This window comes from Eretmochelys imbricata, chromosome 5, assembly GCF_965152235.1.
Source record: "Eretmochelys imbricata isolate rEreImb1 chromosome 5, rEreImb1.hap1, whole genome shotgun sequence".
Classification (NCBI taxonomy): Eukaryota; Metazoa; Chordata; order Testudines; family Cheloniidae; genus Eretmochelys; species Eretmochelys imbricata.
Genome location: NC_135576.1, coordinates 88391411 through 88417542, shown reverse-complemented (window position 1 = coordinate 88417542; position 26132 = coordinate 88391411). Strand labels below are relative to the sequence as shown.

Below are 26132 nucleotides of genomic sequence, written 5' to 3'. Positions count from 1 at the left end.
CTAATATTAAAATTATCTAATACAAAGGTTAAGGAAAGAGTTTCTATGCAACTGGGTATAACATACTACACGATGAGCAGCATCAACCTTCTACCAGTTTAGTACCAGACTAATTATTATTACTGAGGGTACGTTTGCAGTACAAGCAGGGCCAGGTTTACACCTTATGCCCGCTTAGGCACAGCATCTTCAGCACCCCCTTTGCCTACAGCTGACCTTTGTGTTTTCCATAATAACTGAAACTTTTAACCCATTTTTAACTTCTAGGTGCCCCTAGGCACGTGCGTGCTGTGACTAACTGGAAATCCGGCCCTGAATACAACAACAGCGTTAGTGGCCCAGCTGTGGTGCTCCGCTCTAATACAGACCCTTACTTCAGAGACGGATGGAAGGGCTTTTCTGTTGCAGTAGTATAACCACCCCCTCCAGAGGTGGTAGTAGGTGGATGCAAGAATTCTTCATTGCACCTAACTCCATTTACATGGGGGCTAGGTTGACCTAACTATGGTGCCTTAGTTTTTTACAGCCCTGAGAGATGCGGCTAGATTGACCTAGGTCAGAGGTGGGCAAACTATGGTGGCCTGTGGGACTGTGCTGCCTGGCCCTTGAGCTCCCGGCGGGGAGGCTAGCCCCCAGCCCTTCCCCTGCTGTCTCCTTTCCCCCACAGCCATGCCACAGTGTGGGCAGTGCTCTGGGTGGCGAGGCCGCGTGCTCTTGCAGGGCAGCACAGCAGCATGTCTGATTCTGGCTGGGCTGCGTGGCTGCCAGTCATGCTGCTCTGAGTGGCATAGTAAGGGAGCTGGGGGCTTGGGGCAGTCAGGGGACAGGGACTGTTGGATAGGTGTGGGAGTCCTGGGGGGCGGTTGGATGGGGCAGAGGTTCTGGGGGTGCAGTCAGCGGACGGGAAACAGGCAGAGTTGGATGGAGGTGGGAGTCCTGGGGGGCCTATTAGGGGGTGGAGGTGTGGATAGGGGGTAGGGGCAGTCAGGGGACAGGGATCAGGAGGGTTGGATGGGGGGAGTCCTGAGGGGTGGTTAGGGGCAGGGGGTCCCAGGAGGGGAAGGTCAGGGGACAAGGAGGGGGGGGGTTGGATGGCTTGGGGGTTCAGAGGGGGGCAGTCAGGGGGTGGGAAGTGGGAGGGGTCGGATAGGGGTCAGGGCCAGGTTGTTTGGAGAGGCACAGCCTTCCCTACCCAGCCCTCCATACAGTTTTGCAACCCCAATGTGGCCCTCGGGCCAAAAAGTTTGTTCCCCCTGCCCCTCGGTTTTAGGTGTACACCAAGCCTTAGAGATGGGGCCACGGAAAGCCACTCCATGCCATACACCCCCCCACACACACTCTGGCTGTGCTCAGACCAGTCCCTGCCTGTCCAGCCCCAGCCCCTTCCGAGCCACATCTGCTCATGAATAATTAAAAACGTCATAAATAATTAATAAGACGATTTACCACGGGGGCGGGGGTAAAATGGTTAAATGGAGCCGCTGAGGAGAAACTACCTGCAGCGAAGACATAGTCGCTAGACTTCATTGGTCGGTGGCGTGTGATTGACTGGCGAGCATCCTACGGATTTGATTGGCTTCCACGGCACGCAGCAGGTTGGACCAAATGTGTTGATTGGTTGCTAGAGCTTGCCTTGGCTGGTATTGGTTGCCTGAGCTCGGAGGGGGCGAGGCCGAAGGCGTTGATTGGTTGTGAGCGCGGGCCGCGAGGGGTGCTAGTGCTTTGGTGGGGCCTCGGCGCTCTCTCGGGGTGTAGGGAAGGGTCGAGTGGCGATGGCGTGGTTGTCTGGGCCCTGCTGAGCCGGCCCCGGCTCTGCGCTCGTCCCCCGTTCCCCCTGCCGCGCGGGTTGGGTTCGCCCTGCGCGCTGGTAGCGCCCGCAGCTGTCGCCGCCCGGAGGTGGCGGGGCGGCCGCGGCGATGATGAAGGGGGCGCTGGGCAGCCCGGTGGCCGCCGCCATGCAGGAGAGCTTCGGCTGCGCCGTCGCCAACCGCTTCCACCAGCTGCTGGACGATGAGTCCGACCCCTTCGACGTCCTGCGCGAGGCCGAGCGCCGCCAGCAGCAGCGTAGGAAGCGCGATGAGGCGGCGGCGGCCGCCACTGGCGGCAGGAAACCCGGCCCCGGCCAGAGACCCGGCCCCGCCGCCGGCAAGAGGGAGTCCCAGAAAGAGCGCAAGGTCCTGCAGCCCGAGAGCCCCGCGGCGCCCGGAGCCCCGCCGCAGCCGGGTACGGGGAGCGGAGCGGCCCGCGCACACCGCGGGAGGCAGTTGAGCTCTGCCCTGGGGGGGCGGGGAGTACTGGGGCCGGCTGGGCGGCGGGCCAGGACGCGCGAGGTGCGTGGGCGGGCGGGTTCCTGCTGCTCAGGGCTGCGGCTGGCAGCGGCTACCGCCTGGCCCTGTGTTGGGCAGCGTCTAACTGAACGCGGGGAGTCTCTCTGAGAGCAGCTGTGAGCCTGGGGTGCTGCCCTGGCTGGGAGAGGGTGGGAAGCGCTTGGCCGTTGACTTTCTGAGAATGGTTCAACGCGTTGCCGGGTTCAGCGACTGCAGGTAGGCAGGAGTCCGCGTCCTCCCGTTCCGCACGCGGGCTAAGCGACAGGGCCCATGTCGCCTAGTGAGTCTGGCGAGCTGCCTACAACACACTGCCTGACTTCCAGCCCTGCCTGACCCGAACCACAGGACTGGCTTCTCCCTCCCTCGCTGTCTCTTATCTTCCCCCAGGCTTTTCTTCTCCAATCACCTCTTGATGAATGAGATCTAAAGAACTTGGGGATCAGCTGGTTCTGACTTTAAAGAGGTTACATTTAAGTCCAAATACATGATCAAATGATTATCTTGTTTCAGCATTAAAACAATGAGGTTGGAAATGAAGTTATACCGTTGTCCAGCAGTAGGTGAACCAGCTAGGGCTAAAATCTGTGTACAATTGCGTTTATACTTGTAATGTTTTTATTTTCATGTTCTGAACACGAAAATTGTGTAGACAGCAGGTAATCAGATGCACAGACTAAACTGTGGTGGTATGACTTTAACCCTTTATATTTTATAAGTAAGTCCACTCTTTGTTGAAGGCTAGAGTGCTTAGTCTCTAAGGTGCCACTCTGAAATCTGGTAGAAATTCAATGAAACTACTCTAATAGCACTGAAACTAAAATACATAGAGGTAAAACTGTTTCAAGTGTATGAGCCAAAATAATTTAGGAGAGTAGTGACATTGAGACTGAGCATTTATTTTGGTTGTCTTTACTTTTTAGCATTTTGGAGGTGAGCCTGGATGATGTTGAAACACAGCTCAGTGATTTAAGGATCTAATTTAATAAAGAGAAACTACTGATGTCTGTAAAGTGATTTAGAAGACTAGGGCTAGTGTTACTAAACAACAAAGTTGACCACAAGCATTTGTGGATCCTATAATCAGACTGCAGATATATAACATCAGTTGAATGTGAACAGCTTAATGGAGCCAGGATGTCACTTCTGTTTTTAAGTCCAGTGTTGCAGAATTCTTGGCAGAACAGTGTGCATCTGAAAGTTCACTATTCTTTTATATATAGGTTCTTATACTGCTTTCAGTATTTTAGTACCTGAGCACTTTACATATGGAACAGCTTTAGATACAGGCTTACCATGGCTGTGGTTTGTTTCCAGTACAAAGTGAGCTGTGCAAATGTAAATATTGTATGTCTGGTTCTAGATATTGCAATGGATTCTTTATATTTTGGAGCACTGTAGTAGTGGTAGTTGATTGAGGGGTTGGTAAACTGAACACCGTGGGGTGGTTCTGTGTGGTGCTTGTCTTCTCAGTGTTTCAGCATGTGTTTTGGCCAGTGTTTAGTATTTTGCAGTTTCCCCACAAGTTCTTTGAAGCTCCCAAGATTGTCGTTTTGGAGCATCAACACCTGAGGTGCTAGAGAGCTGACTCAGACTTTTCAAGAGCACAGCAGTGCCTGCTTTGTGAAATCAGATCTGTTTATTTCATGCCTGCATTGGTGCTGTAGCATAATTCGAGTCAAGGATAAACAACAAAATCCCTCTTTTCAGTTTTCTTTTCAAATATGTCATCAAATGAGGAAGGAAAGCCATTCTGCAACTTCACACCCTGTCTGTGGTGGAACAGTGTTGAAGACCCATGACCATGTTTGTTGCACTGTCTGCCTTGAAATTGACCAAAATGCTCTGGGGGCCAAAGTCCTCCTGAGCACCGATGAGGCATCAGTAGAACGTCAGAGAGATTACAGTGAGAATGGCACCAAGATGGCTTTGACTACTTTGAAGGATAATCCCTTGAAGCTAAAACTTTGAGTTGGTCAAGACTGCTGAGTGCTAAGATTTGGTACGAGAGCTGCTTAAACAGTGCAGGCCCAACTCTTCTCTGTTAAATCTGGCAGGGCAGCGTTTCTATCAAAGTAGGTGGTAATGTCATCTTCAAAGCTGAAGGCTCTACCAGGCATTTGTGGTCATTGGTACTGCTCTTCAGGTCACAAGATGAGACCGTCTCTTCCAAAGAGGGAGGAGTTACTGAGGAGTGGCTAGCAACACCCCACTGCTCGATATCTGCCTCGTAGCCTCTAGACTCTCTCCCACAGTCATTCATGTACAAGTAACAGAAGGGGATGCCTGTTCACGACTAGTCCTGTGCAAGGTTGCCATGAAGCTAATAGTTAGGGCCCTACTGAAATCAGGGTCAATTTTGGTCTGTTTCACAGCCAGAGGGTTTTAAAAATAGTCAATTTAACATTTTCAGATGTTTTCATCTGAAATTTCATGATAATGTAACCAGGGGGTCCTGACCCAAAAGTAAGTAGTGGGGTGGGGGGTTACAAAGCTGTTGTAGGGGCCATGCAGGATTGCCACCATCGCTTCTGCACTGCCTTCAGAGCTGCACTCTGAAATCAGCAGCCATGGAGCATCCTGCAGCCGGAGGAGGCTCGTGGAGGTGGGTCTGATCTCCCCCATGCAGCTGGGGGTGCCTACCATGCAGGGGTCCAGCTACTAATCCTGGCTGGGCTGGAGAGAGATGAGACTTCCTCTTTCCACTGTGCTTCCTGCAGCTGAAGGAGGTTCTTGGAGGTGGGTCTGATCTTCCCCAAGCTGCTGGGAGAGCCTCAGTTGTGGGCTCCTAGTTGCTAGTCTCGGCCAGGCTGGGGAGGGACAGGGCTTCCTCTTCCCCTGCATGGCCAATCTTGGGGCAGGGAGGGAGATCATACCCAACTTTGGGTGCCTTTCTTGGCTGCAGGCAGCTCCGCGGCTGTTGCCTTCAGAGTCCAGGTCTGAAGGCAGCACAACCGCTGAGCTTCTTGCAGCCAGGGGAGGTACCTGGAGTTGGGTATGATCTCCCCACTGAGCGTGACTGTGTGGGGGAAGAGGAAGTCCCATGCGTCCCTAGCCTGCAGACTACCAGCTGGAACCCAGCAAACAGTAGGAGCCCTTGATGGGGTGCCCCCGGCTCTCCACTGGCTAGATTTCACGGCGTAGATTTGATTTCCCAGTTTGTGATTTTCACAGCTGTGAATTTGGTAGGGCCCTACTAATAGTACAGTTTTTCTCTCACCCTGCAGGCTAACATTGCACCCTGGGATTTGGTGCTCGTGGTACAGGAAGCTCCATGTTAGCCATCAGCCTCTTGCACCAGAGGTTATGGTGCAGACTGTGCTTTGCAAGGCATTATTAGTGCTCCAAGGCCTTATTACTTAAACTCTTTACAGATTTTTGGGTGAGACTGAGGGTTGAAGTGCAGAGGGCTGCTATTTGAGCTCAGATGAGCCAGAGCCATAGACCAGAAGGGACCAGCAGATAATCTAGTCTGACTTCCACAGACCATCAGCACCTGCACACTAAAACCAACAATTGAAATTAGACCAAGATACTACAGCCCACAGGAGACTAGACTGTTACATGCCACAGGAGGTGCACCAGTGTCTGAGACCACAGCAGTGATTCCAAATATATCCACTATTGAGGACCTCCACAGAGGATGATCATACGCTTCCTACTTTCCTTTATTTTTGGAGGGTAGGGGAGGAGAATCTTATAACCTCAATGATTGAGAGGACTCAGTGCCAGGACCATCCTGTTTGAGGCAGATGAGCTTTTTACCTCCTGCTGTACTCCAGTCACCTTAGATGCATGGGTCCTGATCAACAATCAGTGGGACGTCATCAGGTTTTCAGAAGCCTGTCAAGGTATCTTTTCTCTCTCTCCTTTGCCCCTGCATGCTCTCTGCTGCGTCAACATCCAGAAGACCTGTTGCCAGAAAACCAATCTTTTTCTGGCAGACAGCCATCAAGCCCTGCCACCAGACAAAAGAGGAAAAAGGCAGCAGGGGGTGTGTGATTAGTTGTTCCAGATATTTCATGCTAATCAAAATGACAAAAGATCTCTGGTCCACCCTAGATTTCAGGGAACTAAATCAGTATGTTGTCAAAGAGAGGTTGAAGATGGTCACTCTGAGAGTGGCCATGCCTCTTCTATGCAAGAGCAAGGCAGCTGACAATTAAGTCCAAGTGCTCTGGACTTAATTTCAGTGCTCAGGAAGTATTTCTATGCGCATATATACAGCCATAATCTGATTTGCACTTGAGGAACATTGCTACCAGTTTTGTGACTTGTCTTCTGGGAGGGTGTTGGCTTCATATGCTTGCATGAAAGGCCACAACTACCATCAAGCATATCTGCATAGGCAGGAAGGGCATGTGGTATCTTAATTGAACAATTGACTGATTAAGGACACTACTCTGAAGAGTTTTCAATGCCCGATCTATATCAACATCGGGGTGTTCCTAACCTTAGGGTTCATGATAAGCTACAAAAAGTCTAAAATTTGTCCCTAAAAAGCAATTAGAATTCTTAGGAGCCTTTCCTGGATGCGGTTTGACTGAAAGCATCCTTCTGGACGCAGTACAGGATCCAGAGCATTGCCAATCTGGCAGAAAAAAATACGCAAGAGCTTGTTAAACTCCTTGCAGGCTGAATTTGTCAAAACTGTAGAGTTCTCTAATGATCCCCACATGTGTTGAAGGGTACAGCTTTATTTTAAAGATAAGTGAGGTGCTTTTTTGAATTGTCTTGTAATAGACTTCAAGGGACTTGTTACTAGACTCTTTGCAAATTAAAAGCTTAAGTACTTGAACAGCCAAGACTGATTCTGGTATTAGAGTTAAAGTACAATTGTGCAATTTTCATTATAGTAGCTTGATCTAAGTTATTTCATTATATGGGTTACTTTGGCTAGAAAAAAATTCCTAGTTAAGAGCTGTTCCTTGCAACATGTAGAACCTGAATATAAACATTCAGCATTTTTCAGAAAGATTTGAATTTCACTCGTCTAGACATCCTGTGACTTCAGATCTTCAGCTCGTAAAACTGTCCCTCTGTCAGGCTCTGCTCAAAAGTTCTATGTAATATTATTCAATATAATGTTTTTTGGGGGTTTGAATGGAGGTTTTGTTGTATTTGCATATTACTGTTAATCATCTGCCTTTTTTTCTTTGTCTTGACTGGTTCTCAACTTTTATTCCTAAGCGAGTTCCCACTTAATCATGGAGCTCATCTGAAAGTGAGCAGTTTGTCAAGCAAATGGAAGTCAGAAGTCCAGTTGTCTGTTAGGTGTTGGCCTTGCACAGCTCAATATTAAATCTTTTTGAATCCAGAATACGCTCTCCCTAGGCTTTGTTGTTAATTAGATGAGACAGTAATAATAAGAGCAGTACCATTGTCAGTATTTAATTGACCTTACCTTTTTTTTTTAAAATAGATCTCTATTCTTCAGACTACCAAGGTTCTGGTGCTTCCTTACTCTTTCAGAATAGTGGTGGATGTTTACTGTTTGCAAAGCCTTGTTCTTTGGTCTTTGAGCTGCTTTTGTGTGTGGTAGGGTGAGGGGAGGGGTATGGAATGTAGGTATTGTAGCTTTTGTAATTGTCTCTTGATGTTAGTTCAACTCACCCATTCTTAAAACAGTCATCAAATTGCATTTGCCAGCTCTTTATTGAAAGGGCCCAGTGAAATGCAGAGCTTGCATTTTCTACCAGTCCAGGCAAATAAAAGTTGCTGATCCTGCAGTAATAAAAAGCTTTGTTCAGTTTGTCTCTAAGCCCATTATGAACATTTTAGGTGATTTGTTTCCCATCTTTAGCATGTACATTTTGGAGATGGTGTAGTTTAGACCTCATCCCTGATTGCTAAAAGATTAATTGTATTATCATCCACCATTTTAGTGGGTAGTAAGACACTGAATGTTTTGAAGAATCCTATATCATGATGATAGCTGTGAAAACCACAGTGTGTCTCTTCTTTTAATGACTAACTTCAGTATAATTATTCCAGATATATGGGCATGAGGCTGTACAGGGGGAACCTGCTGTAGGTGATTCTGTTACAAAATGCTGGCATATTGAAAGCACAAGATCACAAGGTGGAAGTCTATCTCCATTTAGTTCATGGTGTTTATATTATATGAAATAGATATAAAAAATGGTGTTCTTTTATGCACTTTCCTAGTCTTCTGAAGGGAAAAATTAAAACCAAATTCTGTTGGTTACAACCGTACTTCTCCCTGAGTCATTAATGAATCAATTTCCTGTATGGTGCCATATCTTATGTCCGTGACCTTTGAATTATAGAGCACCATCTCCCATTCCCAATTCTAGTCAATTAGGACAGTAACCTTGTTTTGATGTTTAAATTCATTGTATTTTGAGGTCTCCCAAAACTTTCAATTTTGTGTGCCACAGATTTTTATATTGAAAATAAACAGCACTCAAGACTTGGGGGGTAAGGAGGGAGAGGTATGATAGTTGGATGTTTTGGCAACTGTGTAGGGAATATTTGGATGGGAAGGGGTTGGGACACCTATTAAGTGTGGATGTTGGTTTTGTGTTTTGATAACCACAAGGCATTTAAGGCTTTAGTCAGTGTGTTTTTAATTCCTTTTTTTTTTTTTTTTTTTTTTTACAGCAACTAGCTGCCCCACTGCTCATTCTCAGTATCTGTTACTACATGCAACAGCAGTGAAGTATGTTAGCTTGACATTTCTTCAAAAATAGTCAGCAGTGAAAAAAGCTAAGTGTTGACAGTCTTATCATTAGGCTTCAATGTCAGTAGCCCAGTGGGATGAATGGGTCAGCTGACCCGGTTCACAGCTAGTTGTTTTGATCTGCCTGCATACTCATGCAAATATCACAATATCAGTTAACATTTTGACAGCTAACCTTCATAACACAAAGCTAGAGACTTTTTCTTAGTTGTGCTAAGTTTTTAACTGTTTAAGAATCTGTTTTCACTTTTGTGGCAAATTGAGCTATATGGGCAGGACAATTTCTATGGTCATAATCATGTATATAGGGCCCCGTGTTAATTTTGATGATGGAATTGCTCTGTTAGATGGGATGTAATAGTGTGGCTCTGATCACTTGTCTTATGTAATGTTAGCAACCAATTTGGACTAGATTATGGATGTTAACCTCAGCTTCTGGTCACATTTAAACATTATTGAATATATTCTGCATATCTGCGTTTTCCTCTTTGGTTTCAAATCAGTAGTGTTCTTCACTTACTGTTTTAAATAATGTTGTATATAATTTGTTGGCTGCACTTCGGTAATGGGCAGAATGATTTATTTACAGTTTTTATATTGCTTTAGTTTCCAATTCTGTAGGAACGATACTACATAAAATGTTTGCTCTAAGGCTAACCTGTCTGGAGTTTTCAATTTAAGCTGGGATAGTAATTTTCAGTGAAGTGACCTGCATTATATTTCCTTTATGGAAGGTTGAGTGAACTCCCAAAATCCCATAAATTTCTGTGGCATACATTAGCTGCCCAAAAGTGAGAGAGTGGAAGTTAGTGAGGGATATGTGAATAGCTTAAATAAGCCACAATTGATGAAGATGTTGCCTGTGGAACTTGAATTCAGGCCCCTCCTGTGCATGTGTTGTGAAAGTCCTGAATTACATGATCGTATATGACCTTTTCCACAGGTCCTCTGCCTCATTCATTGATTCATCCCCAGTAGTTATTTAACACTTGTCATGCAAACCCTACACTTAACCCATTATTTTCTCTGTGTGTTTCTATAGTGCCCTTGTGACCAGGGTCCCGGGGGTGGCCACACTGAGGTTACTCAATTAGGGCAAACTGCAAAGAATGGGGCAGACAATCCCCAAAGCTGGTGGATATTCCAATACTTGGCTTGATAAATCTAGCAGAAAACAACAGCTTCTATAATACCTTACTGATTACCCAGAAATAAAAACACAGTTCCCTTAAAGCAGTCCAGCCTTTGGGCTCCCTCCCAGGCAGCCAAGTCAGATATGAAAGTTCTACCAATCCTAAAGGATTGGACACATTACTTTCCAAGTTAACGAATACTCCAGATCTTACCCAAATACATGCTTACAGCCAGTTCTTATTAACTAAACTAAAAATTATTTAAAAAGAAGAGTGAGTGAGTATTGCTTAAAAGATCAATATACGTACAGACATAAGTACAGTTCTGATATCGGTTTCATTGTAGAGATGGTGAGCTTTGTAGTTGCAAAGAGTTTTCAGAATTAGTCCATAGGTTATAGTTCAGTGTTCATATTCACCGCTATCCAGGTGGGACTGAAGATCTCAGTCTTATGGACTCAAGCTTCCCCTGCATAAAGCATCAAGATCTGAGATCAAAGGATCAGGTCCCAAGAGTCTTTTATATAGTTTTCTAGCAGCCTCTTGAACAATAGGCTTTTGCAGTAACCTTCTGTTTCCTAAACATCACTGGTAATGAATAACATGGTTAACATAAGGTAATTATTCATTAAGCAGTTCATATACAGTTTACCACAAACTTCAGACAGACACATAGACTGACATTTTCACCCAAGATTCATCTAAACATTAATATTCCCTTTTGATTTCTGAGTCAATAGCTATAGTAATAGACAGGAACTGTCTGTTTACATGGTTAACATCTAACAAGATATAAGTAAACACATACATTAGTATCCCCTCTAATTCTCAAACAGTACAGGTTTGAATTTCAAAGTTCTAGCAGATTTAACATGGAATGGCCCTAATTACAATTTACATACTCTTCTAACATGTCTCTGAAGGTTAAACCTGGGTCAATTAGCCTGTGAGCCGCTTAACCCTTTCTGGCCATGTGTCACAGCTCTCCTCATGGTATCTGAATACTTCATAAAGATTAATGAATTCATCCTCACAACATGCAGGTTAGATTCAGTGGTGGTATTAGTTCCTTCATCTACAAAATGAGGGTACTGAAACAAAGAAGCCAAAATTGCCAAGTGACCACTAATTTTGGAGGCTCAACTTGAAACACCTATGCTCTGATTTGTTTTAAGATTACTTAGGGTTTTTATAGCTCTTCATATGTCCAGAACTCATCTTCCATTGACTTCAGTTGCATTTGTGTGTTCAACACATCTGTGTATCTGGGCCTTCGGTCACGTTTTGGGCACTCAAAAAAAGACACCACTAGTGACTAACTGTAAAAAGTTTGGTTGAAGTGACTTGCCCGTTAACTCATTGGAATTCAGTGGCAGAGGCAGGGATAGAAATCATTCCTCCAAGGTGGCATTAACTACAAGGCCATCCTTTCACTTTCTGTGATCGTCTGCCTCATTCACTACACACCTTCAAACTTCTGCCACAATTAAGGCAATGATCCTATATACAACAGCTTTATTCATTTCTGGAGCGTCATGCATTCTGCACTGAGTAAGGTAGGGGTCCTATGAGAAAAATAGTATGGGATCATGTAATTTAAAGACTGTATCGTGGTGCATACATAAAAGGAGAGCAAATTATGATTGCTTGGGCAACCTCAGTTCTGCCATTTCCTGAGTGCTTGGCTTTGCAACCTTTACATACTGTCATCTAATTTCCTAATTTAGAAAAAAAATCAGTTTTTTTTTTTTTTAAATCGTATGGCATCATAATCACACCCACATGTTTCATCAGCAGGTTAGATCCATTGCACAGACTTCTTCCATTTAAACTAACGGAGTAACTGATAGCAGTATAATTAGAGTCAAGGTGGGTGAGGTAATATCTTTTATTGGACCAACTGCTGTTGGCATGAGAGAGAAGCTTTCACATAGTTTCCGCTTCAGCTCTGTGTAAGCTCGAAAGCTTGTCTTTCACTCCAGTAGTTGTTGGTCCAATAAAAGATACCTCACCCATCTTGTCTCTCTAATATCCTGGGACGAACATGTCAATAACACTGCATACAGCAGTAGTAATTGTCACTCTCTATGGAACACCACTAGAAAGGGATGACACTTTGTCAGTGGATTTCACATCTGTTTACTGATTGTAGAGGAATGTAGACACTGAGGACTCCTGGGTTCAATTGCAGGTTGTGGCAGAATATGTTCTAAGAGGTATAAATCTGCCTGTTTTTGTCCCCCCCGTTCCTATTTACATCCAGCTCCCTGACTCCTGTTCCCCATCCTCTGGCTCCTGCAGCAGCCTTGCTCCCCCTCTGCCCATTCCTCATCCCTCTGTGTTCCAGTCAGGCTGTTCTGCCATTTTGCTGTCTGGGTGCCCACAAAAGGAGATATAGTTCCTGTAATATTTTTTTTTTTAACATAAGCAAAATGAGGTATTTTCCGTAATCTTGTTTTCTGAAATGGCTGCACTATGTTAGCCAAAACACTCCAGAATTTTCAGCCTGGGGCAGATGCCTGACATGGTAATTTCAACCAGAATGCCTAAAGTTTGGACTTATAAGCAACAGAAAATATGGTCTTTTATCGTAAGAAGTGTAAGGCAACCTTAACCACAATTTGGCCAACAACTACCAGCTTGGCCTATAGTAACTTGGTAGGAGTGCAAAATTAGAGGACTGTATGGTGGCATAGTCCTCTCTTTTGAGCCCGTAGACCGGTAATCGCAACTAAATCTATTAATGCTGCTTATGCTTAGACTCTTCACAATTTTTTTGTGTGCAGGTCAGAAGCGAGCTCCTAAAAGGGGAGAACAACAAGGATGGAATGATAACAGGGGAACGGAGGTAAAACAAGACAAAGCTGAATGGAGACCATCTTTTAGGGAATACCGTCCCTATGAAAAGGAGAGACAAGTGGAGTTCACAGTAGAAAAGTATGTATTTCTAAGAAGATGCAAGGTGGCCCTCAGTGAAGAGTTTGGTGTCCTGAGAGGCTTTTATGGAGTACTATTTAGTTAGCACCTAGCAGTGTGGTAGCCTAGTTTTGGCTGTATAAAGACTGATCTGACAAAGAATCTATCAGTTCTCCAGTAAATTATCCTGTATTTATACAGTAGTCAGAATGTTGTACGGGTCTGGTGTCTTCATGTCCGTTACATTTCTAATGGAATAATACAAGCTTTTTTGGTAATTAAGCAATTGGTTTAAAAGTCTGGTTTCAGTGTCTGACCTATAGTACTTAATATTTCATGACTTCAGCATGTGAGTATTAACATCACCAACCAGATTTTAAGTAATTATACATCTAGGTCCCATAGACTCTGATGCAAAATGAGACCAAATTCCGTTAACCTTTAAATTCTGTGGCAACGCTCACTTATTGTATCTCCATGAAATACCTCTGCCCAAATGCATACAACTAGCTCGTAGCTAAAAATAATAGATGTACAACTCATCAATGCTTGTTGTCAGCAATGGCTGCATTTGTGTGTGGTGGTTGTACTAGAACTCCTCTTGAGTTTTTTATAGTCCTGGTATACACCCTGCTACATGCAAATCTAACATATGAGGGCAGTAATAGTGCCTAATAATTAGAAAAAAGCAAACAATTAATACAGTCACTATTACTGACATAAGGATAAAAGAATGCGGACCTTAAACTCTGCTCACATTTAGCTTCTGTCTGTTTTTAATCCTGACAAAGAGCATCAGTCTGGGCATAAGATCAGTGTAGTGTAAGATGTGATCTAAAAACTTCTAGAAATAGTGAGTATAATGATTGATTATCACAACTACACTAAAGCATCCCTATGACACCAGATTTTCCCCTATTAACTTTTATATAGAAGTAGTCTGACTAGAAATCTTCCTTGTCTTTCAGGCCAGTTGACAGATTTGACCGGGAAAGGCCAATGAGAGGTCGTGGGGGAGGAAGAGGTGGAATGCGAAGCCGAGGAAGAGGTGGTGGGATGAACAGAAGTCTTAATGGCTATGACCAAAGAGGGAAACGGGAATTTGAGCGACAGAGTGGGAGTGATAAAACGTAAGTGCTTTGTGTATATACTGCTCTCATCTAATATATTGGTAAGAAACGCACACCTCAAACATTTCAATATCTTTTTGAAGGGTTGGAGTGGGAAAGGAATATATTCAACAATTTAATACTGCTTTTGGTTTGGTACATCAATGAGGGAGGAATTTCTTAATTTGAAGAATACTGTTTCTGTCTCTAGAGGAATCAGAACAGAAGACAAAAGGGGTGGAAGTGGAGCTCGGAACTGGGGAACAGTTAAAGATGATCTGAGGTATATGCAAATTTGTGCCCATTCTAGTTTATAATAATTTCTGTAAAGTAATAGGCTTGCCTTTATTTCAAGCTTTATCCATTCACCATGTCTTTAATTGTTATGGCCCCTTCGCTCATGCTTACTGAGTAGATCCTAGCCTGAAGGAGATTCTTCATTTATTGCAGGGTTCCAAGTATCTGTTTGCCTAAGGCCAAGTCATCTTTTGACTAGAGTGAAATATACTTCTTTCCTATTTTAGTAAATGGTGGGCTTGGGCACTGTGACTGGCCTGTGTAAATTTTAAAGAGAATTCTACAATGCTAACAAGTATCTAGGTCTTAAAAATTATGTACTCTTTATCTGGTTCTGTTTGAAATCGCCTTGAACTGGAAACAGGACCAGAAGCCGCCTTTTCTACCCCTTGACACAGTTGGAGGTGTGCTGCTATTTCAACTAAATATTATTCTGGTAACTGCATAAGACAGCTTTCCTCCAAGGGGACATAGCAGGACTAAGTTGCTTGTCTGGGTCCTCCTAAACTGGCTTACCATGGGGAGAAGGGAGGCAAAACTTCTAATTTATGGCAGGCTCTGTAATGGCCATTAAATTATATTCTTATTCATTGCGTTGTCTAAATAAAGTGCTACGTCTTCATATATAAACACCTTAATAGCTCACAAATGCATATTTTTATAATTTGAACTTAAGTTTTTTCAAGGGTTAAAAATGGGAGATAGAGTAGAATTAGTTGTAATTTACAATAAATCAGTTGGGTAATCTTAAAGTCTTAAGGTAAAAGTTTGTACCTTCCATCAGTAGAAATTGGTCCAATAAAAGCTATTGCCTCAATTATCTTGTGTGTCTCTCAAAAGCATGTAGGTCATCTGGGCATTCCAAGTGCTGTTGAAAGTCAATAAAAATTAATTAAAAATGAAACTAGGTATGTGAAATGGTATAGAGAAGGTCAGTTGGGTATTTCTAGATTACCTTTTCTCATAAAACAAGGGAACACCTATTGAAACTTAAAAATCAAATTTAAAGCTTATTAGGGCATACTACATATTACACAGCACACAACTAACTTGTGGAAATCGGAGCCGCAAGATGGTGAGGCAGATATATATATGATTCTAGAAAATTCATGTAAACGCATTAGGTCTGTTTTTCTCATATCGAGAACATGCACACTTCTGGCTTTCACATATTTGTGGATACCACTTCCTCCAGCCAAGGATTTCCAGTGCTTCCCACTGTATAATCTTGTATTACTAGCACACTAAACTAGTCTCATTTAATGGTTTTGTTGTGGTTTTTGGGTGATCAGTAGATTGGGAATTCTTATGATCACTGAAAAGTTCTGATCTAGACAATTCCAGAAGGGGTACTATCTTAAGTTGGTCGTGAAATATGCACATTTACAAAGAATGGGGTCTATCGATCTGTAAGCTTTCAGTATGACCTAGATATGTGGTGGCTTTTCTATTTTGCAGTGAGATGGAACAGACTGCTCCTGTGGAAGATACTGCAGAAACAGAGGATCACCAAGGGGCACCTGAAGGAGAACCTCTGACCAAGTACAGTCTGCCTTGAATATCTTAATTCTAAAATGCAAACGAAATAACTGGCCAGTGCCAATGTTCTTGACTCGTTTAGGGAGACATTTCAAGACCATGGCTTTCAATGTGTCTGTAAAGCACTTAGCAGACATTTGGCACCATATAAATGTTTTAAAATGGAAATATATACCTACAGAAAAGTTGTTTCCTAGCCAAATGGGGCTCCAATCCCAGCTGAGGCCTTCAGATGCTATAATACATACATACTAATGCTAAGTAGTGGCACTATTGAGCTGTTTAAAAAACAAACAAACAAAACCCTCTAGCTCAGTAGCTTAGATGATAAATTTCTGTAACATATGAACTTGTATTTAAGTAAGAGAGAGAGAGTGCTCTCTAAGTTACTCTTAAACCCTACTAGGAATATAACTGATATAACGTGTTCTGGTTCCCAGTTTATTTTTAGAAATATTACAACAGACATCTTGTAAAGCAACCCCTCTTGTGGAACCACATAGTGATGATATGATTGAAATACAGTAACAGAAAATTCCCTTATGAATTAGTCAATCAAAGGTATCTCCTATACAACAGGAACTTCTCCCTTGAGATTCATATGGGGCCAAGAGTGGTCTTCCTCCTCCAAACCCAATGTTAAAAAAATGACTGCTTGGAAAGAGTGTTGCATTGTTCCTTAAAACTAAGGTAAATTGAGATGGATGTTTGCATCCTGATATTCAGTCATTGGTTCTGATCAGTGTCCAAATGTGAAAATTAATTTTGCTTCAAAAGATCTTAATTATCAAGTTAAAATTAGATCAACTCAACTGTTTTTAGATATCTCCAACTTGAACACTACCAACACAAATAACTTGTAGTGAAGGGGTGGTGACATCAAAGTAAGGAGTAACATTTCGGCCAACATTCCTTTACGTTTGAAGTTGGGAAGAATCTAACTGATTGTGTTTGGGTAAGCCATTAGACAAAAGTTGAAGGCATCTAGCTATTGCCAGCCACTTCACTATGATTTTATGTACATTCTTGTTCAAGTTGGAGATATTTTAAAAGATTCTAAGTTGACCTAATTCTTCAACTATGCAATTAACATATTTGGGTTACTCAATGGTTTAAAGTAACTGGTGGCGAGGAGAGTCTCTTGAACAAACTTGAATTAAGAATGTTGAGTTTCCAGAAACTTAGTTTTCAGCAGACTTAAATCATGTGGGCAGTGAAGGTAGTCTGCATAGAACTTAATTCTTATGTATGCACTGTACCACTTTAACAGAGCTAAATATTAAAAATAGCAGTTAAGCCTTTTTACTTGAGTGTCCTGGGTCATATTTCAGAGTCTCACATAATTTTCCTCTTCATGGTAGTTGAAATCAAAATCAAATCCAGCTGTCCTAGCTCTTTCTTTGTAAGTACATGTGTTCTAACTTCAGTTCTCTATTGAACATAGAGACATGAAAAGTACACCCAACTGTAGTGGGCAAATCCGGTTGGCTTTTAATTATGAAACTATTAAATGTGTGAGCTTATAACTCTGTTGCTATTTTAGACTATTCTCTGCAGAGTCAATATGTATTTACTTACCCTGCTAAGGCTTTCCTTGCAGACAGGAAGGCTAGAAACTTTCCTCCTCAATGAATTTAGATGTAGGAGAAGTCCACAGCAATCTGGAAGATAGCAGTATATGCAAAGGTTCTGTGAAAGGCACACTATCGTATGGTATCTTACTTCAGTGTAAATGACTCTCATCCTGAGAATTCTCAAAGCTGTGTTCAAACTAAATATGTATTAAATATATGGGCCTCATTGTGGCTACCTCTGGTAGAAGATAACAGCACAATGAGCCCACACTTTAGAAGAGCAAGTAATGCCATATCTAATAGAGGCAGAATATATAATTAGGGATTGAATTTATTCAGAACATCTTCTAACACCTACACTCTTGCACAAAGTCAGACTGGGGCAGTGTCTTTATGACCTTTGCTGTTCAGAAGCAGGAGTTAGTTGAATAGAATAAAGAAAAGGAGTACTTGTGGCACCTTAGAGACTAACATATTTATTTGAGCATAAGCTTTCGTGAGCTACAGCTCACTTCATCGGATGCATTCAGTGAAAAATACAGTGGGGAGGTTAATACACAGAGAACATGAAACAATGGGTTTTACCATACACACTGTAACGAGAGTGATCAGGTAAGGTGAGCTATTACCGGCGCGGGGGGGGAGAGACCTTTTGTAGTGATAATCAAGGTGGGTCATTTCCGGCAGTTGACAAGAACGTCTGAGTCCGATGAAATGAGCTGTAGCTCACGAAAGCTTATGCTCAAATAAATTTGTTACTCTCTAAGGTGCCACAAGTACTCCTTTTCTTTTTGCGGATACAGACTAACACGGCTGCTACTCTGAAACCTAGTTTTAGTCTGTTTAAAATGACTTGAGGAGTTTTGGGACTCCTGTGTGCCTAATGCCCCCCTTTCTCTTGGAGGTAGTGCAGTAGCAACAGAGGCCTCCTGGACAGGCAACTCAACTCAGTAGGGGCCCCAGAATAGCTTTAACCTTCCCAGACATAAATAGGTAATTTTGGCTTCTTGAGTTCAGTGATTCCAGCTGCCTTTTAATGACCACTTGCAGTCAGGCACTCGGTTTCAAGTGTCATCTGAAAGTTCTAACCATTTAGTCATTCCTTCCCTTCTCAGTTTATTAGAACTGATCCTTTTAGGAAAAAGACCCCAGAAATTGGGTATAGCATTTGTGATGCTGAAGAACTATTGTTACTTTCCTGGTCTTGCATTTAATAACCTGGGAGGCTTTTAACAGTATTGCACTGCAAGCCTGTATATAACTTTTCTGCCGTTATCACTAGATCCTTGTCCATGTTACTGTTCTTCAGCTTTCATTTTTATGCTGGTGCCAGGCAGCATAGTTTATCTTCTATTTATCGAAGTGTGACCTTATCTTAGTTCTGTTTGCCCGTATTTTTGAATTGTATAGGTTCTTTTCTATCTTCTTTTTGTTTGCAGCCTCTCCTAACATAGTGTGCACACTATTAAGCTATATGCATGTTGTAGTATGAACATGTTCCAGGATGTCATTAATATATTAAACTATAAAGATAGTACTGGTTCCAATTGTCTTTATAGTCTCATTTTTACAATTACCTGGAAGACTTCTATGGGGCTTGTCTGCACACTTGGTTTAGGAACTTGTTAAAGCATTTTTTTGAGTAGTAGGTAGTAGTAATTACAGATATATTTCTCTATTTTCTTATTTTACCTCTTACTGAGATTAGACTTATTTCCTTGATCTGCTACTTACTCTTGGTATTAAATCTGTCCTTTTTCAGTTCTCTGGCACCTAATAAATTCACAGTTGTTTACCACTAGTGGTTCTACATTTCCTTCTGATCATTCTTTCTTCAGGAAACCTTCAATTCCCATCATCTAGTTTGCTGATCTGTTTATCTGGCTATCGTTTTAATAGCTCTATAAAGCTAATCTATAGGTTTAGCCAAATCCTCATTAGCATTTCATTCAATATATTTCTCAGTTTTGTTTGCTAAGCTGATAGTGTTGAATGTCTCGCCTATCAGAGTTGTTGGTCTTCTGGAACCACTTATTAGCTTGATTAACCTTTTTTCTTAACCCTTTGGCTAATTGTCTTAATTTTAACCTTAATTTTGGCACTAAAATATATTGTTGTTGTGGTTTTCTGACCACCCCCCCACACCGCCCATCAGCTAGTTACACAATGTAGGTTGAACCTTTTCAGTTGAAGGTAAAGTAAATAAAACTTTTGCTGTCACCAAACTAACCCATGGTTTTAGCGTTTACCATCTCTTAAGGTTTGTCTCTGGCTACTTTTATAACTGGTAATGTGCTATGAAGGCAGATATGTTTGTGATTCCGGCCGCACCCTCTTCTGTGTACTACTGTTCATTCAAACAAAGCAATCTCTCTGCAACCAAGAGGAAAAGACACTTTAATGCTTAGTAAAGGGCTATATCCAAAAAAAAGAAAAGAGAAACTGAAGCAGAATTGGAAAGCAATGTGCAGCATTACTAAAAGTCTCTTAAATGTATACAGGGATATCAAACTAATGGAATTACAAACTTATTTTATTACAGTCCTGCCGTGAGGCCCCACTCCGGGACTCTGCAAGGTATTGTGCAAACATGTCGTAAATGATCAGTCCCTGCACTCAGGAGCTTATAACTTCAGTTAATGAAAACATTCAACAGCTGGATAAAATAAATGGGTAGGAGTGGAGAGCAGGAGGATGAAGTAACAGTATGAACAACATCCTTTCAAGTAGACCTTCAGTGTGCACAATGTATATGGGGGTAGCCGTATTAGTCTATATCCACAAAAACAACAAGGAGTCTGGTAGCACCTTAAAGACTAAGATTTATTTGAGCATAAGCTTTCATGGGTAAAAACCCTACTTCTTCACATGCATGGAGTGAAAATTACAGATGCAGGCATAAATATACTGACACATGAAGAGAAGGGAGTTACCTCACAGGTGGAGAACCAGTTCTGACAGGGCCAATTCGATCAGTGTGGCTGTAGTCCACTCCCAGTAATAGATGATGAGGAGGTGTCAGTTCCAGGAGAGGCAAAACTGCTTTTGTAATGAGCCAGCCACTCCCAGTCCCTATTCAAGCCCAGATTAATGGTTTTAAATTTGCAAATGAATATTAGTTCTGCTGTTTCTTTTTGAAGTCTGTTTCTGAAGTTTTTCTGAAGTCAAGTACAGCTACTTTTAAATCTGTTCTAGAATGTCCAGGAAGATAGAAGTGTTCTCCTACTGGCTTTTGTATGTTACCGTTCCTGATGTCCAGTTTGTGTCCATTTATTCTTTTACATAGGGACTGTCCGGTTTGGCCAATGTACCTGGCAGAGGGGCATTGCTGGCACATGATGGCATATATAACATTAGTAGCCGTGCAGGTGAATGAGCCCCTGATGGTGTGGCTAGAGTAGATATGGGGACAGAGTAGGCAATGAGGTTTGCTACAGGGATTGGTTCTTGGATCAGTGTTTCTGTGGTATGGTGTGTAGTTGCTGGTGATAGTTTTCCAGGATAGGTTGTAGATCCCTCCGTCTCTCAGACCTTGGGAGACAGGCCAGTCCTCGCTTACAGACAGCCCCCCAACCTGAAGCAAATACTCACCAGCAACCACACACCACAGAAACACTAACCCAGGAATCAATCCCTGTAGCAAACCTCGTTGCCTACTCTGTCCCCGTATCTACTCTAGCTACACCATCAGAGGACCCAACCACATCAGCCACACCATCAGAGGCTCATTCACCTGCACGTCTACTAATGTGATATATGCCATCATGTGCCACCAATGCCTCTCTGCCAGGTACATTGGCCAAACCGGACAGTCCCTACGTAAAAGAATAAATGGACACAAATTGGACATCAGGAATAGTAACATACAAAAGCCAGTAGGAGAACACTTCTATCTTCCCGGATATTCTAGATATATTGGCCAAACGGGGTCTATGCTTCAGGTGTATTTTCTTTAGTATTGAAGTTCTTCAAATACAATTCAGAGATGGCAGAGAATCTGAAGTATTCAAAATACGGTACTTAGCAAAGTAGTCTTACTTCAGGTTTTTTTGTTCTTCTTGGATGTCAAAGCTAATGGTTTTTACTTTACAACTATAAACCTTTAGAGTTGCTGAAGGGGAGCCAGTGGAAGAAGTAGCAGCTCAAGAAATGACGTTAGATGAGTGGAAAAATCTGCAGCAACAGAGTCGACCAAAGCCTGAATTCAACATCCGGAAGCCAGAATCCACTGTTCCTTCCAAAGCAGTGGTGATTCACAAGTCAAAGTATAGAGATGATGTAAGCATTGCTTTAGAATTCTCTAAATTCTGCTTTCTACCCGGAGATCCAGGGTTAGGACACTGTCTCCTATATTAAAACAGATTCTGAACAAACTGGAAATAAGTATTCATATTTCAAGCTCCTGTAATAGTGTGCAAAAAAAAAAACCCATCAGATTCATTTTGTCCACTCTCCAGGCATCCCTTTTGTATTATGAGCATGGAACGCTTGACCTATCAAGTTGTATTTATACCAAGTTAAGTTTCAGTTCTGCTTACTTTATGGCTTAGTTTTAGGAGATTGAAGTCTGTCTCCTTGCCTATGCCACCTCATGTACAATTTTGTTAACTGAATTGTAGGCACTAGTGAACTCCATTTACTAAATGTTTTATATTTTAACTTTGAATCACATTTTGATACACCCAGTGTTTAGCTTACTTATCGCTTTACTAATGAATTTTTATCTGTGTATACTGGAAATTCAGTTTCCCAGCATCATCAGCATACCAAGTTGTCCTGAATCTGGTCACTATCACAACGCAATTATCGCTGAACCACTTGAGAACATCTGAATGATGTTTATGAGGACTGTGGTTCTGCTTCTAAAAGTGATCCAGGAGAGCTTGTTTTATTTTCCATAACTCTTGTTCTGCTCAGAGCCACTACGCTGTTATAACTAAAGGTGTAGGGTGAAATCTTGGGCCCCACTGTTGTCAGTGGAACCAGATTTCTACCATAGATTCTTGCCTACTTAAACTGTAAGCTTTTCAGGTAAGGGAAGTCGCTGTGTCTGTTCAGTATCTGGCATGATGGTGGGGGCTTGATCCTTGACTGGGACCCTTACACACTGAGAATCTGAATTAAAAAATTGGTTCAGCATATGTTGGTCACTGTTGGACTGTGATAATTTATTGGGCAGATTGTACTTAGTAGGCTGTTTACAATCCTACATTTGTGTTCCTTTAGTGTGGCTTTAGACTTCCCCGAGTTACAAGCCTGCTGAGTTTAGGACCTGTCTTTCACAGGATCTGAAGAATGTGCCTTACATTTTATTTTACTCCTGAGTAGACTTTATGGCCAGCAGTGTAAAGGGGCCCTAGTATGGCAAGAAACGGGCCCTAGAGGAGTAGTGACTTGTCTGGTACAAGTATTGCTTAACATGGGCAATCTATTAGACATCAGAATCGGTACATAGGGAATATGATTTGCTGTACCTTTGTAGCACTACCAGTGTATTCGCAAAAAGCAAAGGAGTACTTGTGGCACCTTGGAGACTAACACATTTATTTGAGCATAAGCTTTCGTGAACTACAGCTCACTTCATCGGATGCATTCAGTGGAAAATACAGTGGGGAGATTTATATACATAACATGAACATGAAACAATGGGTGTTATCATACACACTGTAATGAGTGATCACTTAAGGTGAGCTATTACCAGCAGGAGAGCAGGGGGGAAAAAACCTTTTGTAGTGATGATCAAGGTGGGCCATTTCCAGCAGTTGACAAGAATGTCTGAGGAACAGTGGTGGGTGAGGGGGGGAATAAACATGGGGAAATTGTAAAGGCTATTTTGGAAAATATTATTTTAGTATGCTAGCTATATTTAATGCTAAAAATTGTTGCCCGCTACAGTAACACTAGAGCTATAACTGTTGTAAGGACAATACTGGAATGGATCAGTGGTAGCAATTGATAAGTAAATTTTAGTGTTCGAATCTTATTCCTTTCCAGCCCTCCCCTAGAGGGTATCTCATGAGTAAATGCCTTGGGCCAGATTGTGTGGTCCCTCTGGAACTGTCGAGATCTTGCCACAGAGAATTTTCTGAGTGTGGGAGTTCTTTGGTGGTATAGAGCTAGCATAGCAGTTTCCTGTGTGCTTATGCTTAATTGCTCCCAAGCTAGTGTAGAGCTAGCCTGAGAATGGAGGAGCTGTCATAGTCTCCCTTCTTACCCCCACTGCCACACGCAACTTAGGGGCTCCTGGCTATCCAGGAAGTCTGACTTTACTGGTGTGCTATTTGGTTTGTAATATAGTAACTTTTTTTTGAAGCTCTGAGCAGCATGCTAATTGCAGATAAATTCACTTTCAGATGTTAAAGGAGGATTTTGAGGATGACTCCCACATCTTCCGAAAAGCAGCTAATGATATAACTTCTCAGCTGGACATTAACTTTGGGAATCTTCCTCGTCCTGGGCGTGGAGCCAGAGGAACACGAGGAGGTCGTGGACGTGTCAAAAGAGTTGAAGATACTGGGCCTAGACCAGAAGTGGTGGTAATTTGATTTTGTGGCGCTACGTTTGTAAATGACATGAGAATTTGAGGGTGGTTTTTTTTTTTTTTTTCTTTTGCTGAGGACTTGTTAGTGTTTTGCTTACAATACTTTACCAGGCTTTCAGTCCATAGTATGTTGCTATATGTGATGAGATTTCAATTCAGATTGCAAATACCGTTTTTTATTTGTGAAGAGTTTATGTTCAAAGGTCAAAGTTCAGGTCACTCTTATGACAGCTGGAAGGAGTAGCATAGGAGAAGTAACTTCCAGTTTCTGAAAAGAATTCTGATAAAATCAGGGAAATAACTCTGCACTTAAAATTACTAAAGGCTGTAGCCTTCAAGCAAAATTACTGTGTAATAAGATTCTAATACTTCCTCTAGCTACCAAGAGTGAAGTTAATAAATGTTGCATGTTTGACCCTGCAGGTTAAGACACAGGAGGTACAACCCTCTATTAAATAAATGACAAGTCAGATATGGTAAATTGTTTCAAAACAAACATAATATAACTACTAATGATCATAGTATCATAGTACCTGCCACTTTCCATTGAATCCCCTGATTTAACATACTCAAAACCATTCTCCTACCAACTGTGAAAGAAGCCGTTCTATCTGCCAAGGGTTGCTACTGTTGAGGTATGAAAACCAGAACATGTGGGATGATCCTGAGTCCATAAAACTGGGCAGCTGGCAGTGTGTGCTGAGCACCCATACAGATTTCCTGTGGGAGCTACCTCAAAAAAGGGACAGTCCTGGGAGTACCTGGGCTGGTAGCAACCCTATACTGCTTGAAGGTCAACAAATATGGAGGATTGTTGTTGTGGATGGGTTGGTTTTTTTGTGTGTGTGGTGTTTTTTTTGTTTTGTTTTGTTTTTTAGTAAAATCCCCATAGTTCTTTCAGTTCATCAAGGATAAAATACTTAGCCACATCTAAAGTTTGGAACTTTAAAAGGGACATGGAATTAATCCCTCTGGTGCTTTTGTTCGGTAAAGCTACATTCTGAAAACCTCTAGTAAATCAAGTGTGCATCACTGTCACTTTTTGTACACAACTAAAAATTAACTCTTCAGTTTTTCAATGTTTAAAATAACTTCTCATTCACTTTGAATGGTGAACTGCTTCCTGTGTCTGTCTATAGATTTCCAGTAGCAAGAACCTGAAGTATCAGGAAAATGTCACTTCTCCTTTAATCACTATACCCATACCACAGTGACAGGTACAAGTCTAGTACCTGCGTAGAAATAGTGATGGATACAAAACAGTTTAGAAATAAGCATTAATTGCCTCTTAATGTAATTTAGCAAATAAATAAAATGGAACTAGTTCTTAGATTGGAGACTCCAGATGTGTCCCTGATATGTGTATTTTTCTAAATTTACTTCCTTCTTTTGCAGACACAAATCATTGCTCCAAATCCTGATGACCCTGAGGATTTTCCTGCTTTAGCCTGAAAGAACTGTCCTGAATGACAGCATCTCAAAGTAGCTGTGAAGAGACCAGTTTTATGTTGCTGTGGAAAAGGATCATCTGAGTCTGAAGGAAAAACGGATTTTTTTTTTTCTTGTGTGAAATGATTGCACTTCTGTGGTATTGAGGGAAGGGGGCTCTGGAGATATCAGTGAACTGGGATCTTGCAACAGATTCCAGCACCTCCTATTGGGATAACTGTGTGAAGGCTTATGGTATTATACTCAAGGGATTTCAATAAAGTTCAACAGTACAGTGTTAAAAATGTGTATATAGAGATTATTTAGAATTTTCCATGAAAGCACAGTGAAATGTAAGCTGTACAACATGGTCTGCTATTGGAAATCTGTAGCAAACCCTTGTAGACACTTGAAAGCTGCTTTCCCTACTCCATTGAGTGAAATGTACCTTTGCATATTTTAAGCAGTTATACCGCAATTTTCATAAGTTGACAAATAAAGAAAACTGCTAATTGGTTTGGGTGTGAGGTGCTTATCACTCACTTCATTGTTCCTTGGTATTGGAGCA

At 42.2% G+C, this 26132-nt stretch overlaps 1 protein-coding gene across 2 annotated transcripts; it reads left to right on the top strand.

Moving 5' to 3' along the window:
• The first annotated feature begins 1728 nt into the window (after positions 1-1728).
• Positions 1729-26080, top strand: HABP4 (hyaluronan binding protein 4). Of its 2 annotated transcripts, XM_077817453.1 has the most exons (8): positions 1729-2223; positions 12947-13097; positions 14045-14206; positions 14397-14468; positions 15941-16024; positions 21702-21873; positions 23949-24131; positions 25532-26080. In XM_077817453.1, the coding sequence occupies exons 1-8, from the start codon at positions 1917-1919 to the stop codon at positions 25586-25588; spliced, it is 1188 nt and encodes a 395-aa protein (XP_077673579.1). In that variant the 5' UTR covers positions 1729-1916; the 3' UTR covers positions 25589-26080. The 2 variants fall into 2 exon arrangements, with proteins under 2 accessions (XP_077673579.1, XP_077673580.1); XM_077817454.1 differs by lacking the exon at positions 14397-14468.
• The last annotated feature ends 52 nt before the right edge of the window (positions 26081-26132 follow it).